General features: G+C 49.0%; 1 protein-coding gene across 3 annotated transcripts in view; it reads left to right on the forward strand.

Moving 5' to 3' along the window:
* Positions 1 to 18,089, forward strand: part of ARMC9 (armadillo repeat containing 9) — a 152,859-nt gene that overhangs the window by 43,873 nt on the left and 90,897 nt on the right. For all 3 annotated transcript variants that reach the window (XM_066345603.1, XM_066345602.1, XM_066345604.1), the window contains exons 12-16: positions 3,258 to 3,350; positions 10,548 to 10,638; positions 11,804 to 11,927; positions 14,364 to 14,503; positions 16,486 to 16,562. In XM_066345603.1, coding sequence (XP_066201700.1) covers positions 3,258 to 3,350; positions 10,548 to 10,638; positions 11,804 to 11,927; positions 14,364 to 14,503; positions 16,486 to 16,562 — 525 coding nt within the window. The remainder of the gene's footprint in view (positions 1 to 3,257; positions 3,351 to 10,547; positions 10,639 to 11,803; positions 11,928 to 14,363; positions 14,504 to 16,485; positions 16,563 to 18,089) is intronic.

The raw sequence follows: 18,089 nt of genomic DNA on the forward strand, positions 1-18,089 counted from the left end.
TAGAGGAAGAGCAGCTCCGAAGATGGCCGTGGCCTCTTTTTAAAAATCCCTGCGCTGACCTCACCATGGGCACTGCCTCCCGTGGCAGTCTCACGTAGGCAGCGTGTGGGCGGGAGAACCCCCTCTCACCTGGCCCTCTGCTGCTCACAGCCCGTGGGGTCGGCGTGTCAGAGCACGGGCCACGCCCTCTGCTGCTCACAGCCCGTGGGGTCGGCGTGTCAGAGCACGGGCCACGCCCTCTGCTGCTCACAGCCCGTGGGGTCGGCGTGTCAGAGCACGGGCCACGCCCTCTGCTGCTCACAGCCCGTGGGGTCGGCGTGTCAGAGCACGGGCCGCGCCCTCTCCTGCTCACAGCCCGTGGGGTCGGCGTGTCAGAGCACGGGCCGCGCCCTCTGCTGCTCACAGCCCGTGGGGTCGGCGTGTCAGAGCACGGGCCGCGCCCTCTCCTGCTCACAGCCCGTGGGGTCGGCGTGTCAGAGCAGGGGCCGCGCCCTCTCCTGCTCACAGCCCGTGGGGTCGGCGTGTCAGAGCAGGGGCCGCGCCCTCTCCTGCTCACAGCCCGTGGGGTCGGCGTGTCAGAGCAGGGGCCGCGCCCTCTCCTGCTCACAGCCCGTGGGGTCGGCGTGTCAGAGCAGGGGCCGCGCCCTCTCCTGCTCACAGCCCGTGGGGTCGGCGTGTCAGAGCAGGGGCCGCGCCCTCTCCTGCTCACAGCCCGTGGGGTCGGCGTGTCAGAGCAGGGGCCGCGCCCTCTCCTGCTCACAGCCCGTGGGGTCGGCGTGTCAGAGCACGGGCCGCGCCCTCTCCTGCCCACAGCCCGTGGGGTCGGCGTGTCAGAGCAGGGGCCGCGCCCTCTGCTGCCCACAGCCCGTGGGGTCGGCGTGTCAGAGCAGGGGCCGCGCCCTCTGCTGCTCACAGCCCGTGGGGTCGGCGTGTCAGAGCACGGGCCGCGCCCTCTGCTGCTCACAGCCCGTGGGGTCGGCATGTCAGAGCAGGGGCCGCGCCCTCTGCTGCTCACAGCCCGTGGGGTCGGCGTGTCAGAGCACGGGCCGCGCCCGCTGCACGCCTCCGTGGGGCCCTCGCCACGCCACCAGGCGAGCAGGCCTCAGTGAGACCGACCACCATGTCTTTACGGGACAATCAAACCTGAATTGTTGCTCCCTTCCCCCTTCTTCAGACTGATGACGGTTCGGTCAGTGGTTCTTGGGCTTTCTGGTCTCAGACCCCCTTCTTCTCCCAGAAATTACTGAGGACCCTAATGAGCTTTACTTTATGTGAATTTTATCTGCCAATATTTACAGTATTAGAAATGTAAACTGAAAAAATTTAAACTTTATGTCATATTTATCAATTCATTTAAGATAAACCCAGACTATAACATAACCTATTTTTTATTAAAAAAAAAAAGTTTTTCAAAGGAACAAAATTAGAGAAGTGGCGATGTTTTACATTTTGCAAATTTCTTTCACGTCTGGCTCACAGAGGACAACTGGATTCTTATGTGTGCACCTGTGTTCGCTGGTCAGTGTCACTCCACATGGCCTCTGAGAGACTTGAGCAGGAAAAGCAAGTCTCAGCGTGGGGGTGTCATGAAAATAACTGTGACCACGGAGAGTCCCTGAAAGGGCTTTGGGAACCCCTGGGGTTCCCCATACTGTGCTTTGAGAACTGTAGGTCGATGCCAGCAGTGGTTGGCTCTTTAACTGAACGATCTGCTCTCACTCACCTGGAAATACTGTCCCAAGTCTTTTGCAGATCCCCGAAATCCGGGGTATCTGGTGTCAAAAGGCCTTCGAAGAGCTGAACAATTTCCCCACCTCTGGGCAGAGAAAGGCCTTCTCGCTTACACTTCCGGTGGTCACGTGCTTCCTGGACTAAGGTCGGGAGAGCTCAGGATTCACAGAGAGCCCTGTGGTCGGTCGCGATGTGTGCTCTGGTATCATTTACGTCAGTTGACCGCAGTGGGCGTGGTGGCGTGAGTAACCTCTGGTGGCCGTCCCTGCCCTGGATGTTTGCCTCTCTGCTCCAGTGAGAAGACTCCCTTGTCTCTGGCTCTTGGTCTGTTCACCTGGCACATCTGGTCCACCCATACTACTGAGCCTTTTGGTGAGGGGAACAGGGCATTCCAGGAAGAATAAACAGGTGTCTGATTTGTCTGTGCCCCTCCAGCAGCCCCTCTCCAGCCGCTTGCCGCCCCCCCACCCAGCACCTGGGGCCCAACCACAGTGAGCTTGTCAGAGGGTGGCAGCCCACAGATGTGACACTGTGACAGCACGCTCCTCTCATCCAGTCCTCTCCCCGCTCAGGGCCTCCCTCCGTGACCACGATGGGGCCAGTCTGCCAGCGACACCTGCCTCTGCAGGCCTCCGCCTTTCAGTTCTGGGGGTTCAGTGGCTCCTCCTGCTCCCCCCCCTTGTTCTATACACATGGCAGCTTGTCCTCGGCCAGGACCTGCAGGCTCAGAGCTCTTTATCTAGTGGATTTTCCTGGAAGAGCGAGCTCATGTTAGTGGCTTTCTTGTATCCTAACACCTACCGTCTACACCACGTGCTCACGCACACACCCATTCACACGTTTCCTGTGCAGTGTGCTTCTTCTAGCCCGACGGGCAATAAGTAAATTCTAGCTTAAAACAACACAATAGACTTAAAGCTTTTCAAAACCCACATGTTCTACCCAGCGGTCCCCCCACCCCCGCGTGGGCGTGAGTGCACGGCACACACACATACACACCCACACGCACAGTTACGCTGTGCCAGTCCCAGCAGAAAGCCCAGCCTGTTGGCATGGCGTTCACTCTAAGCCCGCTACGACCCACCTGTGCTGTCCCCTGTGTTTCTGCACCTCGCTGAACTGGCCCACACTCTGGCCACTACACTCCCATCCCGGGTGCTGGCTGACAGGATGCTCAGCCCTAGGGGGCCGCCCCGAGCTCCTTCCTGAAAGGAAAGAGAAGAAAAGTCCCCTCCAGGCGTTGGCGAGCTTGCCCTTCCCTGCACCCGTGCTCCCAGGCTGGTTCCGCCTGGCTCCCCGGGAGAGTTTGTGTGTGATACTTGACTCCTGCGTCCCCCTCATCACCCATTTAAAAGTACGTCATCATTTCTTACCAATGGACTGCCGGCTGCGTACCTGGCTGCCAGGATGTTACCCGTTTGGTTTGGTTACATGTGTAGTTACCGGGACTGCCGTTGACAACGTACCCGCTCTGTGAACATTTCCTCCCCAGTCAGACGCGTGACTTCCGCTTGTCTTCCTTCCAGCGCTTGACCACGTCCCACCCAGGAGAACAGCGGGAGACTGTCCTGCAAGCCTACATCAGCAACGACCTTCTGGACTGTCACAGCCACACCCAGGTCGGTGAGCATGGCCGGAGCCGCGGCGCCTCCATTCTGTGGGGGGTGGTCCTGGCCGGTGGTCCTGGCCGGTGGGGAGGCTTCCGTTTCTCTGCCTGTTTTCAGCCCGGGGACTGAGAGTCAGCCTTGAACCTCAGTTAGTGCCTTAGATCTGCTCTTCACCCTGGATGGTGGCCCACTTTTCACTTCTAATAAAGAGCCCTAAACAAGTAGGAATGGCTTGATCCAGCTCTGGGGCTCTGCTCTGCCATTTTCCCTGTTTTCAAATTCCCACATCTTTCCCTCACACCCGTTTACCAGGAGTCCTGAAAACTCAGCATGACTTATAATGGGTCAGGCAGGCAAGCAAGTTCAGTGTCTTTTCGTCTGGGCCTGCCTTGAAATGTGTCATTAACACCATGTTTATATATAGCTCTGGACCAGACAGGTCTGCTGAGGACAGGATGGGATTTGGAATGAGATGAACAGGTTTCAGACCTCTGCCCTGACACCTATTCTATGGCCTTGAGCAAGTCACTCGGTCTCAGGGAGCGTCCCCATCTCTGAGGAGGAGCCAGCACCTGCCTCGGAGCTTGTTAGGTGGCTGCGTCTGGGCACGTGTGGGAAGCGCGTGACCCAGGGCCCAGCGCAGAGGAGTCACTGCCCCCCCTTCCCACCCTCGTCCCTGCCGTCAGCACTAGGCTTCCCTGGACAGGAGGGGAGTGGAGAGCAGCCTCATGGCATATGTATAAAGAAGACCCTCTGTTTCATCATTTCAGTTGAATATTTATCCAAAATGCTCTAAATACTTTATCTCCCTATTGCCAAGCTTCACTGTGGAGGCACGGAGCAGAGTGTCAGCACCTTTCAGGATCACAGATGAAATCGTACCTTGGCAGAGCTAATGACCCGTTCTTCTGTTGAGCAGGGCAATGACATTGCGTTTTGAGTTGGCAGTTGTTTCTTTGAACATAGTCTTACTGCTTCCAGGAAAGAGTTCTGTTAAATTTTCAAAATAGTCTCTCAAATTCCTGACTTCTTTTCTTTTTTTCTGTTTGTATTTGCAATGACACTGAAACCCGCCGTGAGGTGTGGAGCGGCTGCATAATGCGTTGTCATGACTACAAACTCAGTTGTTCCTGAACTACCACGTTTCGTTGAACTACCATGCACACTCCCACTGCAGCATCTCTAGTAGGACTGTCTTTTGCAGTGGATGTTTATAATATAATTTAATTAGCATTGTTTCTTTCTTTCTTGGTATTATATTTAAAACTAACATGTCGTCTAAAGAAAGGTGTCTTGCCTGACCAGGTGGTGGCTCAGTGGATAGAGCGTTGGACTGGGATGTGGAAGGACCCAGGTTCAAGACCCCGAGGTCGCCAGCTTGAGTGCGGGCTCATCTGGCTTGAGCAAAAGCTCACCAGCTTGGACCCAGGGTCGCTGGCTCCAGCAAGGGGTTACTCGGTCTGCTGAAGGCCCACGGTCAAGGCACATATGAGAAAGCAATCAATGAACAACTAAGAAGTCACAACGTGCAACGAAAAACTAATGATTGATGCTTCTCATCTGTCTCCATTCCTGTCTGTCTGTCCCTGTCTATCCCTCTGACTCTCTCTCTGTCTCTGGAAAAAAATAAAATAAATAAAAATAAAAAATAAAAAACCCTTACTTTAAAAAAAAAAAAGAAAAAAAAAAGAAAGGTGTCTTAGGTTTTGCGATATGTATTTGTCAAAATGCTGTAATCTCTAGAGCCACTTGAAGGTGTCATTTCTTCACATCATTATTTTTCATTGCTGTGGTTTTTTTGGGGGGGGGGTTTTAACGAGATAGAGAGAGAGGGGGGAAAGAGAGACATGAGAAGCATCAACTTGTAGTTGCAGCACTTTAGCTGCCTACTGATTGTTTCACATATGTGCCTTGACTGGGGGTCTCCAGCTGAGCCAGTGACCCCTTGCTCAAGCCAGTGACCTTGGGCTCGTGTCAGTGATCCCATGCTCAAGGTGGTGACCCCAAACTCAGGCTAATGAGCCCATGCTCAAGCTGCCAACCTTGGGGTTTCGAACCAGGGACCTCAGCATCATAGGCCGACGCTCTATCCATTGTGCCACCACCAGTCAGGCAGTGGTTTACTTTTTTACATAAAGAATGAGCTGGAGTTATCTGAAGGTGTGAGAACAGGAAGACTCTTTGTATAATGTGACTGCTGTGTCACCACGACACCGAAATACATTGGCCCTTTAAGTCGGGAGGTTGAACTGGTTGCTTAGTGGGTTCAGGTAGCTGAGTGGTTCTCCAAGTTGCAGCGTTATCATCAGGAGAGTCATCAAAACACAGGTTACTGGCGACTTCTCTGGCCTCTGTCCCCAGGACCAGAGAACCTCGTCAGGCAGGATGCACTGTACTAAATAAAGCTTTTGCTATTCCACAAAAAAAAAAAAACACACAAAAAAAACACAGGTTACTGGGCCCCCATGCAGGTTCCATTCGGGGGGGGGGGGGCTAAGAATTTGCATTTCCAACAAGTTTTCAGGTGATGCTGAGGCTCCTGGCCCTGGACCACACTTTAAGAACCACTGTTCTAGACCGAAAAACTTCAGTCAGATCTATGCTATTGCAGTGAATTGAGTTTTTCATTTTTACTGATTGTTTTTGATGTCATATAGCTACATTTTGTGTTGCTGGAAGTGCTGCAATGTCAAATTTTCTACATTTGATAGTTTTACCGACCTGACATAATAGATGCATTTACACAAAGGCACGATCCCTTAAATCTAAGGCATTTTGTCTTAATTTCCAGAATCATGTTTTCAGTTGTGGGATATATTATTCACACAGAGGAGTAGGAAACATATGTAACCAGTTTAAAGAATAATAATAAGACTCCCTGGCTGAGAGCTTGGTGAGTTGGAGCATTGTTCCAAAGCTCAGAGGTTGCCAGTTCGACCCCTGGTGAAGGCACATACCCAGTCTCTCCCTTTCTCTCTCTCTCTCTCTCTCAAATCAATACAATAAATATTTTTTAAAATATAAAGAAGAATGAGAAAACACATACTATGTGTCCAACTTGGGAGCCTCTAGATTGCACACCCTTTCCTTCCATCAAGAAGTAACCACTCTCTTGACTTTTTTTAAATTGTGGTACTTTGCATAAAATATATCATCTTAACTGTTTTTAAGTGCTCAGTTCAGTAGTCTTAGGTATATTCATATAATTGTGCAACAGAGCTCTAGAACTTTTTTATCTCACAAACCCAAAACCCTGTACCCATTAAATGGAAACTCCCCATGCACAAAATTCACCTGTGTTAGAGTGTATGTGTTAGAATGTCTTTCCTTTGAGGCTGAAGAATACTCCCTCGTATGTATACACCACAGTTGCTTATCCACTCATCCAACGATGGACACTAGGGTTGCTTCTGCCTCTTGGCTGTTGTGAATAATGCTGCATTGAACATGGATGTACACATCCTGACTTTTGTCTTAATCAGTTCCTTGCTTCTCTTGATAGTTTACCCACTTGAGTATGTGCCATGAATAATACAGTGTTTGCTGAGTAGGAAGCACAAACCTTGCTCTGCAAGGAAAAGTTACTCTTTCCATTTAGATAAAGGCACCTAGGAGAAGATGAAATGAACAGTCCCTGGATCCTCGTTGGACCTAGCTTCCCAGGACACTGACTGATTGCCTCTGGGGACATTTGTAGTCAAGGTCCGGAGAGGATCCTGGCAAGCATAGGGAATCTGGCAGGGCTAAAGTTTGGCCAGGTGGGTTACCAAGCAGCAATATGGTGAACTGGTCTGTAATTTTGGTTTTTAAGCTCATCTGTTCTGGTCTACTTAGAGTTCCCAAGAGTTGGTCACATAAGAACAACACTTCTGAGGGGTGAAAAGATTGTGCACAGCTGGGAGTGGACCAGGGCGCTGGAACCGTGCCTGCACTTGGTCAAGGCTATCCAAGTACAGATAAGAATCTGACTCACCGCTCCCAGGCATTTTGTACTCTTTAAAAATACATGACGTGGTTTACTGCTTTGGAACACTGGAAGTATTAACTAAAAGTGCATACTCTATGTTCTAGCAAAACCAGCCCTAGGTGTAACTCTAACAGGAATGTGTTCATCTCTTCACTAAAGATGTACAAAAATGTTCATAGCAGTGGTACCTATAAGAACCAGGACACTGGCCGTAACCCAAGTGTCCATCAACATTTTCGTAGAATGGATAAATTGCCTGTGTTATATTTGTAAAATGGGATACATAAAGCAATGAGAAGAAACACACAACATACAACATGGGTAAATCTCACAAACATAATGTTGAATGAAAAGAGACATAAAATAATGCATACGCATGATTTCATTTGTAAAAAAATTCAAAGACAGACAAACAAACCTGTAATTTGGAAGTCAAGAGAGATGTTGCCCTTGGGTGGAAGGGAACCCCAGAGGGCTTCTGGGGTTCTGATAATGTGCTTTCTGGATCTGGTTTCTGGTTGCTCATGTGGTCACCTTGTGAAAACTCACTAAGCTGTACATTTATGATCTGTGCAGTTTTCTCTCTCTCTCTCTCTCTCTCTCTCTCTCTCTGGCAAGAGATAAAGAGAGGGACAGACAGGGACAGATAGGCAGGAAGGTAGAGAGATGAGAAGCATCGACTCATGGTTGCAGCACCTTAAGTGTTCATTGATTGCTTTCTCATATGTGCCTTGACTGGGGGCTCCAGCTGAGCCAATGACCCCTTGCTCAAGCCAGTGACCTTGGGCTTCAAGCCAGCGACCTTTGGGCTCAAGCCAGTGACCATGGGATCATGTCAGTGACCCCATCCCGCGCTCAAGCCGGCGACCTCGGGGTTTTACACCTGTGTCCTCAGTGTCCCAGGCCAATGCTCTATCCATGGTGCCACCACCTGGTCAGGGTGCAGTTTTCTGTGTGGATTTTATTTTTATAAATAAAAATGTTAAGTTTACCTACATAAAGAGGGTGCAGTGGCATTAGGCATCTTGGGGACAATAACCTTTGATATGTCTCTTGAGTTAGCTCGGTTCAGCCTCGATTGGTGGCCCTCCCGTCTGGTGCACCCAGAAATCTCTTCACCAGCTCCTGCTGGTTCCTCTACCCAGCTCCTGATCTCTGGTTCAGGATCCCATACTCTTTTCTTTCTTGACTAATTTTCTGGGTTGGTGGAGCACATCCTTTAGTTAGTAGCTTCTAGAGAAAGGATAGGTAGGGAGTATATTTTCTGAGACTATATGTCTGAAAGTATCTTTAGTTTTTGTACAGAATCCTGGGATGTAAGGAATTTTTCTTAAGTATTTCGAAGAGACTGCTCCATTGTTTTTTTAGGTTCCATTGTTGCTGTTGAAAAGTCTAAAGTTGTTCTCATTCCTGATCCTCTGTCTGTGACCAATTTCCTCTCCAGAAGCATGTTGACTCTTCTCTTTACCACCGGTGTTAATAAATTCCCCATTGACGTCTTTCATGAGGTGTATTTTGCTTCACTGTTTGGGGCACATGGTGAGCCCTTTCAATCTGACAGCTTTAGTTCTGGGAACTTTTCTTGAGTTATTTTGTTGTTGAGTCCTTCTGTTTTCTTTCTCTCTGAATGTTGGACCTCTTGAAGTGGCTCTCTAATTTTCTGATCTTTATCTTCATACTTGCCATATTTTTCTTTTTGCTCTACTTCCTGGAAGATTTTATCATCTTTACTTTCCAACTATTCTGTTGAGTCTTTCATTCTATAGCATTCTGTTGTTTCATGAATGCAATTAGCTTCTTATATCTCTAAGGATATTAGCGACAGTTTTTTGCTTATTTTTAGTTTTCTATTTTCTTCTGCACGGACTCATTTCCTCTGAGTTTGCTTTTTCTCCTCACCCTGTTTGTTTCGGCCCCATTTTCCTCAGATTTCTGGTAGACCTTGATGAAATCCTAATGTTTGGAGTGGGGGGCTGAAAAGCCAGTTGCAAATTCTGAGTGTTAGGGTAGGGCCTGTAGACAGAGACCCTCACCGAGGGTGAGCCAGGCGGACCGTCTCTCGGGAGCCAGTGATTTCAGGATCTGCAGTTCTTCCCTTGGGCGGGTCCCTTTCCTCTAAGGAGAGTCTTCTAATCTCCTGCCTCATGGGTAAGGGTCTGGCTGCCAGTGTTCCAGGAGCCAGGTGGGAGAAGAACACTGGGGTGGCTCTTTAGACCTCCCCCCCCATTTTGGTATAGAAGCCATGCTCACCTGTGCCTGGTGGCCCCCACCCGGAGACTTTGTGTTACCTGAACAAGAACTAGCCAGCCCTCTGGTGAGAGGAGACGGTGGTGTGGGAGCCCAGGGCTGCTGCTCTGACAGTCTGTCTTCTGTCATTCTTCATTCTTCCCACTTCTTGAGCCTTTTGAGGGTGAAGTGATGCCAGTGGGGCTCACCCCTCATTGCCCACAGGGCATTCCTAAGTCTCTTAAGTCTGTTACCATCTACACTTCTGCTTCCAAAATGGTGTTGTCATCATTTCTTCTGCTCTTCTCTCTGATCTTGAAAGTTTGTGTCATTCTTAAAAATCCATTTACTGTAGCTTTACTGTGGTTTCAGGAGCAAAATTTGATGTGTGTGTTGGATCTATCGTTCTGACGTGTAAAAGCATCAGCAATGAGAGCAAACGGTGTCACTGCCTTTGTGTCAGTCACTGTTCTACTGCTTGTATAACTCATTCTTTAAATTTTTTTTTTATCTTTCAATAATAGTTGACATACTAGTTTCAGGTGTACAACATAGTGAGGAGACATTTATATAACTTTAGGAGTGACCACCTCGATAGGTCTAGTACCCATCGTGTAATTTTTTTAAATGACTTTATTTATTGATTTTAGAGAGAGGAGAGAGAGAGAAAGGTGGGGGGGAGGAGCGGGAAGCATCAACTCATAGAAGTTGCTTCTCGTATGTGCCTTGACCGGGCAAGTCTGGGGTTTTGAACCAGCAACCTCAGCATTCCAGGTCGACACTTTATCCACTGCACCACCACCAGTCAGAATATTCTTTTAATTTAAAAGTTTGAATAACTGGTATTTACCAAATATCAGAAAAAAATCAGTTGGCAGTCAGATGTCCAGACGAACTGTCTGCTTCTTGCCCCTGTAATAAGTTTGCACAGCAGAAGAGAACACCGGGCACGGAGGGCGTGCTCGTCTCGCACGTGTCTTTAACGCCTGGCCCTCGCCCCTTTGCTGTCCCCGCAGAGGACGGTGCTGCAGCTGCTGCACGGGAGGAGCGAGGTGGTGCGCCAGTACATGGCCAGGCTCATCAACGCCTTCGCGTCCCTGGCAGAAGGTGAGGCGCCAGCTGTTCTTCTAAGGAAAGAACGAGGTCTTATTGACACTTTTTTTTCCTTTAAAAACAGACATTCTCCCCCAAGTTTCTTAGTGATGCTATATTTCCTTAGATCATTTCTGTTTAATGAAAAGTGGATGTTGTCATATGCTGTGGTTTATGTCACAGCAAATTGTGACGGTTTGGCAGTTTCTTCTGTAACCCTTCTGGTTTCGGTGTGTAAGCGTTCTGGTTGGGTAGCAGGACTCTTTTGGGTTGCTTTCTGGTATATAATAGGTAATGCACTTTCTATCATTTTCTACGTCAGGTCAGTGAAGGTTGGTGACACAGTAAAGCTGATCCCAAGAAGCGTTGCTCCATTTCCTTTGAAAAACTGTAACCTCTTAAATCCAGAGGATTTAAAAATTCCAAAGACAACATGCCAATCGTGGCTGAATGCCAATGATTTTACAGTGTCATTATCTTCTATAGTTCTCATTTGATTAAGCTCTTTTTAAAGTGAGTAAAGGGAGTTTCAAATTATGATTATATGATACTCCAAAAATGTGTTCATTTGTTTATTCGTAGATTCTTCTATTCATTTAGCAAACAGTTCTCATAAGCTCGGGCAAGTGCCAGGGACCACTCACATAATACTGTTGAAATTTATATCTGATATTAACATGTGTATCAAGCCACAAGCCCACAACAGGCTAGTGATAATTCAAGCCATGCTACAGGGTTTCAGGTCTGGTTCCCAGCTCCTCCTGCAGATGGGCATGGCTAGACGGAGCGAGGGCTGCGGCCAGAAAGCACTGCTCGCTGCCTTCGTGGTGAAGACTGATGGGCTCATAGCCCGCAGGCTCCCCACCTCCCTTTCCCCTTGTGGATCTGACTTTTGGGTTCAAGATTCCAGATGAATAAAGGACAGTGCTCCCCACGGGAACGCAGCAATGGGTTAGGTGTAGAGGACAGGAAGAGTGGGTTTCTGTTGCTAGATGGTCGACCGACTGAAACCAACTGTGCAGAAGAAATATGTTTTAATAAGTGTTTTAGAACCTAGAATTATGCAAACTCTGCATGTGTTGTATGCAAAGTTTTCACAGAGAGTGGTTTTGGAGCGTGCACCTAACCCAAGGCCAGTTCCTTCCCTGTTTCACCTGTCCGTCTCTGGTTGCATTCCCAGGCCGCCACTACCTGGCCCAGAGCACCCAGGTGCTGCGGATGCTGGAGGAGAGGCTGAAGGAGGAGGACAAGGACGTCATCACCCGGGAGAACGTTCTCGGGGCCCTGCAGAAGTTCAGCCTCAGGTGCTGACCGCGCAGTAGGTCATGGTAGCTCCTGTGAAATCAGATTGGAGTTTCTGTAAGCCACTGCTGTGAACGTATGTAGTCACAGTGACAACCCAAGAGGCAGATGCTATTTTTCAGCTAACACCGAAGCCAGGTGACTTTCTAAGATATGGCTAGAAAGCTGTTCTCTAATCCACTAAACTGCCCTGCTCAGGCCGCTGCGGATGGAGGGAGACGTTTTAAAAGTGCTGTTGTAATCCCCTAATGAGCACGATTGTGTCTCAGCCTCGTGCGAGGTTGAGAGATAGAAGGAAACTGGACAGAGCCTCAGCCTTCCGGTGGCGCACAGTCTGTGTGTCACGTAATGAACAGTCAGCAGGTGGGAGGGGCCGCTCTCCCCCAGAAAGTCAGGTTGTCATTTCCAGGACCCTGTCCGTGCATCCCAGCAGCACACCCTGTAGGCTCAGCCCTGACCCTGTCGTGACTTGGAAGTGCTCCCATCAGAAATCTAAAATCAGACACCCCTGGAGTCAGGTCTGATGTCCTCGTAGAACTTCCTTTTTTAAATCGACAGCTTTATTGGGGTGTACTTTACATAGCACCAAATTCACCCATCTTAAGTATACAATTCAATGATTTTTAGTATATTTACAGAGTTGTACAGCCATCACCACAATCTAATTTTAGAACATTTCCATCGCTACAAAAGGAAACTTCATGCCTGTTTGCACTCCTCAATCCAAAGCCTAGCCCCAGGTGACCACTACTCTATTTCTGTAGACTTACCTGTACTGAATATTTGATATAAGTGGAATCAGATCATGTGTGTTCTCTTGTGACCGGCTTATTTCCCTTAGTGTAATATTTTTGAGATTCATCCATGTTGTACAGCGTGCTGGTGCTTTGTTCCCTTGTCATGTTGAGTAACGTTCCATTATATGGATAGACCACGTTTTGCTTATCTATTTATCGTTGGTGGATATCTGAGTTGTTTCCACTTCTTAGCTATTATGTATAATGCCGCTGTCAACCTTTGCATGCAAGTCCTTGTGTGGCCGTGTTTTCCTCTCTCCTGGGGCGGTATCTAGAAGTGGAATTGCTGGGTCCTCCATGATTCTTCTTCTGCATGCATAGTCCTTCACGACTACCTCGCTTTCTCTTTGACTTTATTAAAGATTCTAGTACCTTGAGTTCCCAACCTTTCCTGACTGTCAGTTCTCTTCTGAACACTTTATTCCCATCAGATGTGGGTGGCCCACCAGCCTGCGAGGTGGCATATTCAAAGCATGTGACTGGTGGGAAAAGCGGCAGGTGTTCAGTTCCTACTGTTAGCCAGGCTCCTGCCAATGAAAAGTTCTGATTCTAACTCTATGACTTGAAAAGAGCTGTGAATAATCTCCAGAGTTATTACTTCCTCAGATCATATAAACACTTCATTTCTGTTTGTTTATAAAGATAACAGCTTGATGCTGACTGTTGGAACATTTTAGGAAGTTCATTGCTATAGTTAAGTAACAGAGCTGGGATAAGGTGAAGAGATACCACTGCCTGGTAATGCAGATATTTACTGCCAATTTTTTCCTTTCCTCTACACAATCATTTAAATGCTTTCTGTTCTGGAAATGTGCATAATATTTTTACAGTTTTCCACGGTCTATACAATGACTGTAAAAAGTAGTTAGGCTTACCAGAAGAGTGCCACTTTGCAACATTCTAATGTCACTGAGCAAGTGGGTGTGAAGGACCCCAGGAACAGGCACTGTCCGTGTGGCAGTTCTTCTGTAACCCGTGCGTCAGGAGATGCAAGAGCTGCTTCCTCCGTGGTGGTGTGATTTTCACAGAATTCAGATGACTTCCCACGGTGGTACTAGCCTTAATCTTATCAGTTGTTAAGGCCAGCAGGATGGCAAGCCCTGTTACACATTCTGATGGGCCATTGGATTGTGTGAGATGTTACACCTGGACTTTAGGTGGAAAATAATTCTGTGTATATTGTATTACCCAGATTAAATTATCCTTAGTCTGTACAAATCTGAGTCAAAGTGGTATGGAGCTGGATTTTGGGTTTTTTTGCTTTTCTTTATGTTTTTCTTTACTTTTACACAGCTCAAAGTGCCTAAGCTTGATTGTAATAGAGTTTAGTAAAAATTTGTTCGTCAGTGAACTATTTCTATGGCTGTATTTCTTAAGTAGTCCAAAAGCTGTCAATAAATATTTTAAATATTAGAAAGGAAATTTTCAAAGTAGGCGACCTCCTCACTGCCTTACCTTTCTTTAAACTCTTTAGTAACATCCATGAAAAGTAAAGAATTTATCGTGGTTTCCGTTGTCTGGGTCTAAGGATAAAGTAAGCGTCTGCGTCAGTATCTCGCACGCTGTCTTTCCTGACGCGCTTCCACGTGGCTGTGTAACAGTTTCCCGCCAGTGTTCATTCACCTGCTGCCTCCATCCTAGGCGCCCGCTGCAGACAGCCATGATCCGGGACGGCCTCATCTTCTGGCTGATCGATCTTCTGAAGGACCCCGACTGCCTGTCCGACTACACGCTGGAGTACTCGGTGGCTTTGCTCATGAACCTCTGCCTCCGGAGCGCAGGTGTCAGAGCCCCCCGTCCCCGCGCCCCTGGCTCCAGAGTGGGGGAGGGGAACCGGTCCGAACCCTCGGACCTGGAGGCCCATGAGCCTGCTGGGGCCCCCGTTAGCCTCCCTCTCAGAAAACTGGGAACAGGAAGAGTGTGCAGCACTTCCCACTGGGGATGAGCTGGGAGTCCCTGAAGCCCAAATACCATTCTGGATTTTTTTATCTATATCAATGTTTTACATAGATCTATAGATACACACATCTGTAGCTGTACATATACCAGTATATATTATATGTATGTAGTGCCTGCATTAAGAGGAAGTTAGTTTATGTGTTGTGGTTTTTTTCTTATATTATTTCTGAAGTTAGAAGCAGGGAGGCAGTCAGACAGACTCCCACATGAGCCCGACTGGGATCCACCCAGCATGCCCACCAGGGGGCGGTGCTCTGCCCATCTGGGGTGTTGCTCCGTTGTTGCTGGAGCCATTCTAGTGCCTGAGGTGGAGGCCGTGGAGCCATCCTCAGCGCCCGGACCAACTTTGCTCCAGTAGAGTCTTGGCTGCGGGAGCGGAAGAGAGAGACAGGGAGAAAGGAGAGGGTGGAGAAGCAGATGGGCTCTTCTCCTGTGTGCCCTGACCACGAATCGAACCCTGGACTTCCACACATCAGGCCGATGCTCTACCACTGAGCCAACCGGCCAGGGCCAGTTTATGTTTTATTAGTCATTGCATTATTCAAAGGTAGGAAGTTAAGAATTAGGATCCCTTTTGTATAAAGGCAGAGAAGTATGTTCCCAAGATCATACAGGATCAAGCTGGTCTCAGAGCAGGGAGACTAACCCGTGCTGTCTGCCCTCAACCACCCACTTCATCCCCTGGAGATGGGGTTCTGATGTGCACGTCACAAGTCATGCGTGTACTTGGTCGAGAATGGTAGTGATGCTCGCTCTTCTGCAAGTTCCGTCCCATGTGAGTGATCTGCTCCCTGGGCTGAAAGCAGCTTCTCTGGAGGAGGTGCCGCGTCCAGCCCGTGGCCGCGCCCTGTCGGAGCCGCCCGGTGCTGGCGGGTCACCAGATAGTGGCGCGGGGCCGTTTGTGAGAAGCTTCTTCACTCACGGATGCTTTGTAACCTGAAACACCTGTGTTGTCGACCGACTATTTCAGTCTTCTTTTTAAAAACCAGCCTGTGCAGAAAAGTCCTAGCTTTAAACTATTTGTTATATCAGGGGTCCCCAAACTATGGCCCGCGGGCCACATGCGGCCCCCTGAGGCCATTTATCCGGCCCCCACCGCACTTCTGGAAGGGGCATCTGTTTCATTGGTGGTCAGTGAGAGGAGCATAGTTCCCATTGAAATACTGGTCAGTTTGTTGATTTAAATTTACTTGTTCTTTATTTTAAATATTGTATTTGTTTTTTTACTTTAAAATAAGATATGTGCAGTGTGCATAGGGATTTGTTCATAGTTTTTTTTATACTCCGGCCCTCCAACAGTCTGAGGGACAGAGAACTGGCCCCCTATGTAAAAAGTTTGGGGACCCCTGTGTTATATTATGGTCAGCTTTCTTATGTCCTCAGTTTACTCGCAGTGAGTGCTGTAATGATGTTTGGGGTTACTGGAGCGCCGGGGTGACTTTGACGTGGCGTCCTCTGCACGTGCGAGGCGCAGAGCCACCTGTCAGGGCTGGGCTTTCTCTGGGAGTCGCTCCGTGCTCTGCCGGAGTGCAAACACCCCTCCCCTCCCCGACCGCAGTCTGTGCCAGCCGATACTGAGCCACTTCATTCCACGTCACCCTCTGAGGGAGACCTTAATGGTCCCCAAGGAATCCCAGAGGAAGAGGCTGGGGCCCAGACAGGCTGAGTGACTCAGCCATGGTCACACAGCTCATAAGCAGAGGAGCCAAGATTCGTATTCAAGTCTGCCTGACTTAAAAAGGCTTCTGAGTTTAGACGTGTCATCTTCCGTTTGTTTTGTTTTGTTTTGTTTTGTTTTGTTTAGGGAAGAACGCGTGCAGCAAGGTGGCGGGCCTGGTGCTGAAGGTTCTCTCGGACCTGCTCGGCCATGAGAACCACGAGGTACGCAGCGCCGCGGGCCCTGGGCTCGGGGAGGGCTGGCCCAGGGTAGCTGCTGCGCTCCCCTCCTCCAGGGACTTGTCTGAGCCGCCCCAGAACCCCCATAGCCGCTGGATTCTAGAACTCGGGAGCAGGGAGCCTGTGCTCCACGCCTCACCGTGACAGGCCGCCGTCCCTGCCTGCGCGGCTCCCTCTCCTTGTCATCTGTCCATATTCATTCCTCCCCACGCTGACACCCCCTGTTGTTTAATAGCCATCTGTGCACATGTAGGTGGTCTGACCCTGTGTTTCATGTCATGTGTATGTAATTTGTATGAACAATACTGCACTTGAGATCTCATTACTTTTCTTCCTTTTTTCACTGAGTTTTTAGGACTTCTCTCTTTTTTAAAAATTGATATTAGAGAGAGAAGAAGGGGGAGAAAGAGAGAGAAACATCTATTTGTTGCTCCATTTATTTGTGCATTCATTGGTTGATTCTTGTATGTGCCCTGACTGGGGGTCAAACCTGCAACCTTGGTGTATCAGGACAACATGCTGACCAGCTGAGCTACCTGGCCAGGGCTTTGGGACCTCTCTGTGTTGCTTTGTCTCCAGCTCCGAGGAGAGCTCTCACTCCTGCGGAACGGCCCTCCCGTTCTACCTGTCACTCCCCAGACGTGTCCACTTTGTTGTCCACACTGGTCCTCGGTGGACTTCCCCGTGCTTGCCCCAGGAGGGCCTGGGCCGGAGCTGCCCTGGGTACACAGACACTTGTCACTGCTGGCTCACCCCATTTGTCAGGCTCAAGTCAGAGTCCTGGAAATTGTCCCCAGAATGGCTTCTGTTGTCACGGGTGTCCGCTCCAAACTGGTGTGACTTTTCAAGGCTTTTAGCTGATGGGTCACAAGTTCTTTTTAAATAGAGAGTTGGGTAAACCAACTAACAAAACTAATAAACAATATGATATATCGCTCCCCTGCTTTCTACAAATGCTCAGCAAAACTCTGGCCTGTGTACTGACAGGTGCAGGGGGTCTTGGCGGGAGAGCCCGGGTATCGCTGGGTCAGAGGGGAGCACGGGGCTCCCACGTGTCCGTTCCCGTTTCAGACGGGCAGCTCCCACTCTGTTCTTCTCTTTTACATCGTGCATTCTGGGAGCCACATCGGCTGAGAGAGCCGGGTGGTGGTTCCAGCGTGTGCCTGGCCCTTTATGTTTCAAAGCTGGTGAGCTCTTAACTGCCTCTAGGCCTGAGTGAGCTCCGCTCTCTGTTTTCTTCCACTCGGGCGGTTGGAGCTGGTGGGAAATGGATTCTGTCTCTAACAGCCAAGGTTGGTTTCAAGTGTTGGAACCAGAATGTCGGCTCTGAAAACTGAATAGACCGAAGGATTCAAGTCATGTCGTGAACTGCTGGCAATGCATTTGCTTTGAAAATGAGCTGAAACATCTACTTATATATCTTTTAGAGCCTAAAAATGTTTTGCTACCCAAATAAATGCTACACGCATGTACTCTATATTAGATAGTCGTGTTCTTGAAAGACAAAACCTA

The sequence above is a fragment of the Saccopteryx leptura genome, chromosome 7 (assembly GCF_036850995.1).
Source record: "Saccopteryx leptura isolate mSacLep1 chromosome 7, mSacLep1_pri_phased_curated, whole genome shotgun sequence".
NCBI classification, from domain to species: domain Eukaryota; kingdom Metazoa; phylum Chordata; class Mammalia; order Chiroptera; family Emballonuridae; genus Saccopteryx; species Saccopteryx leptura.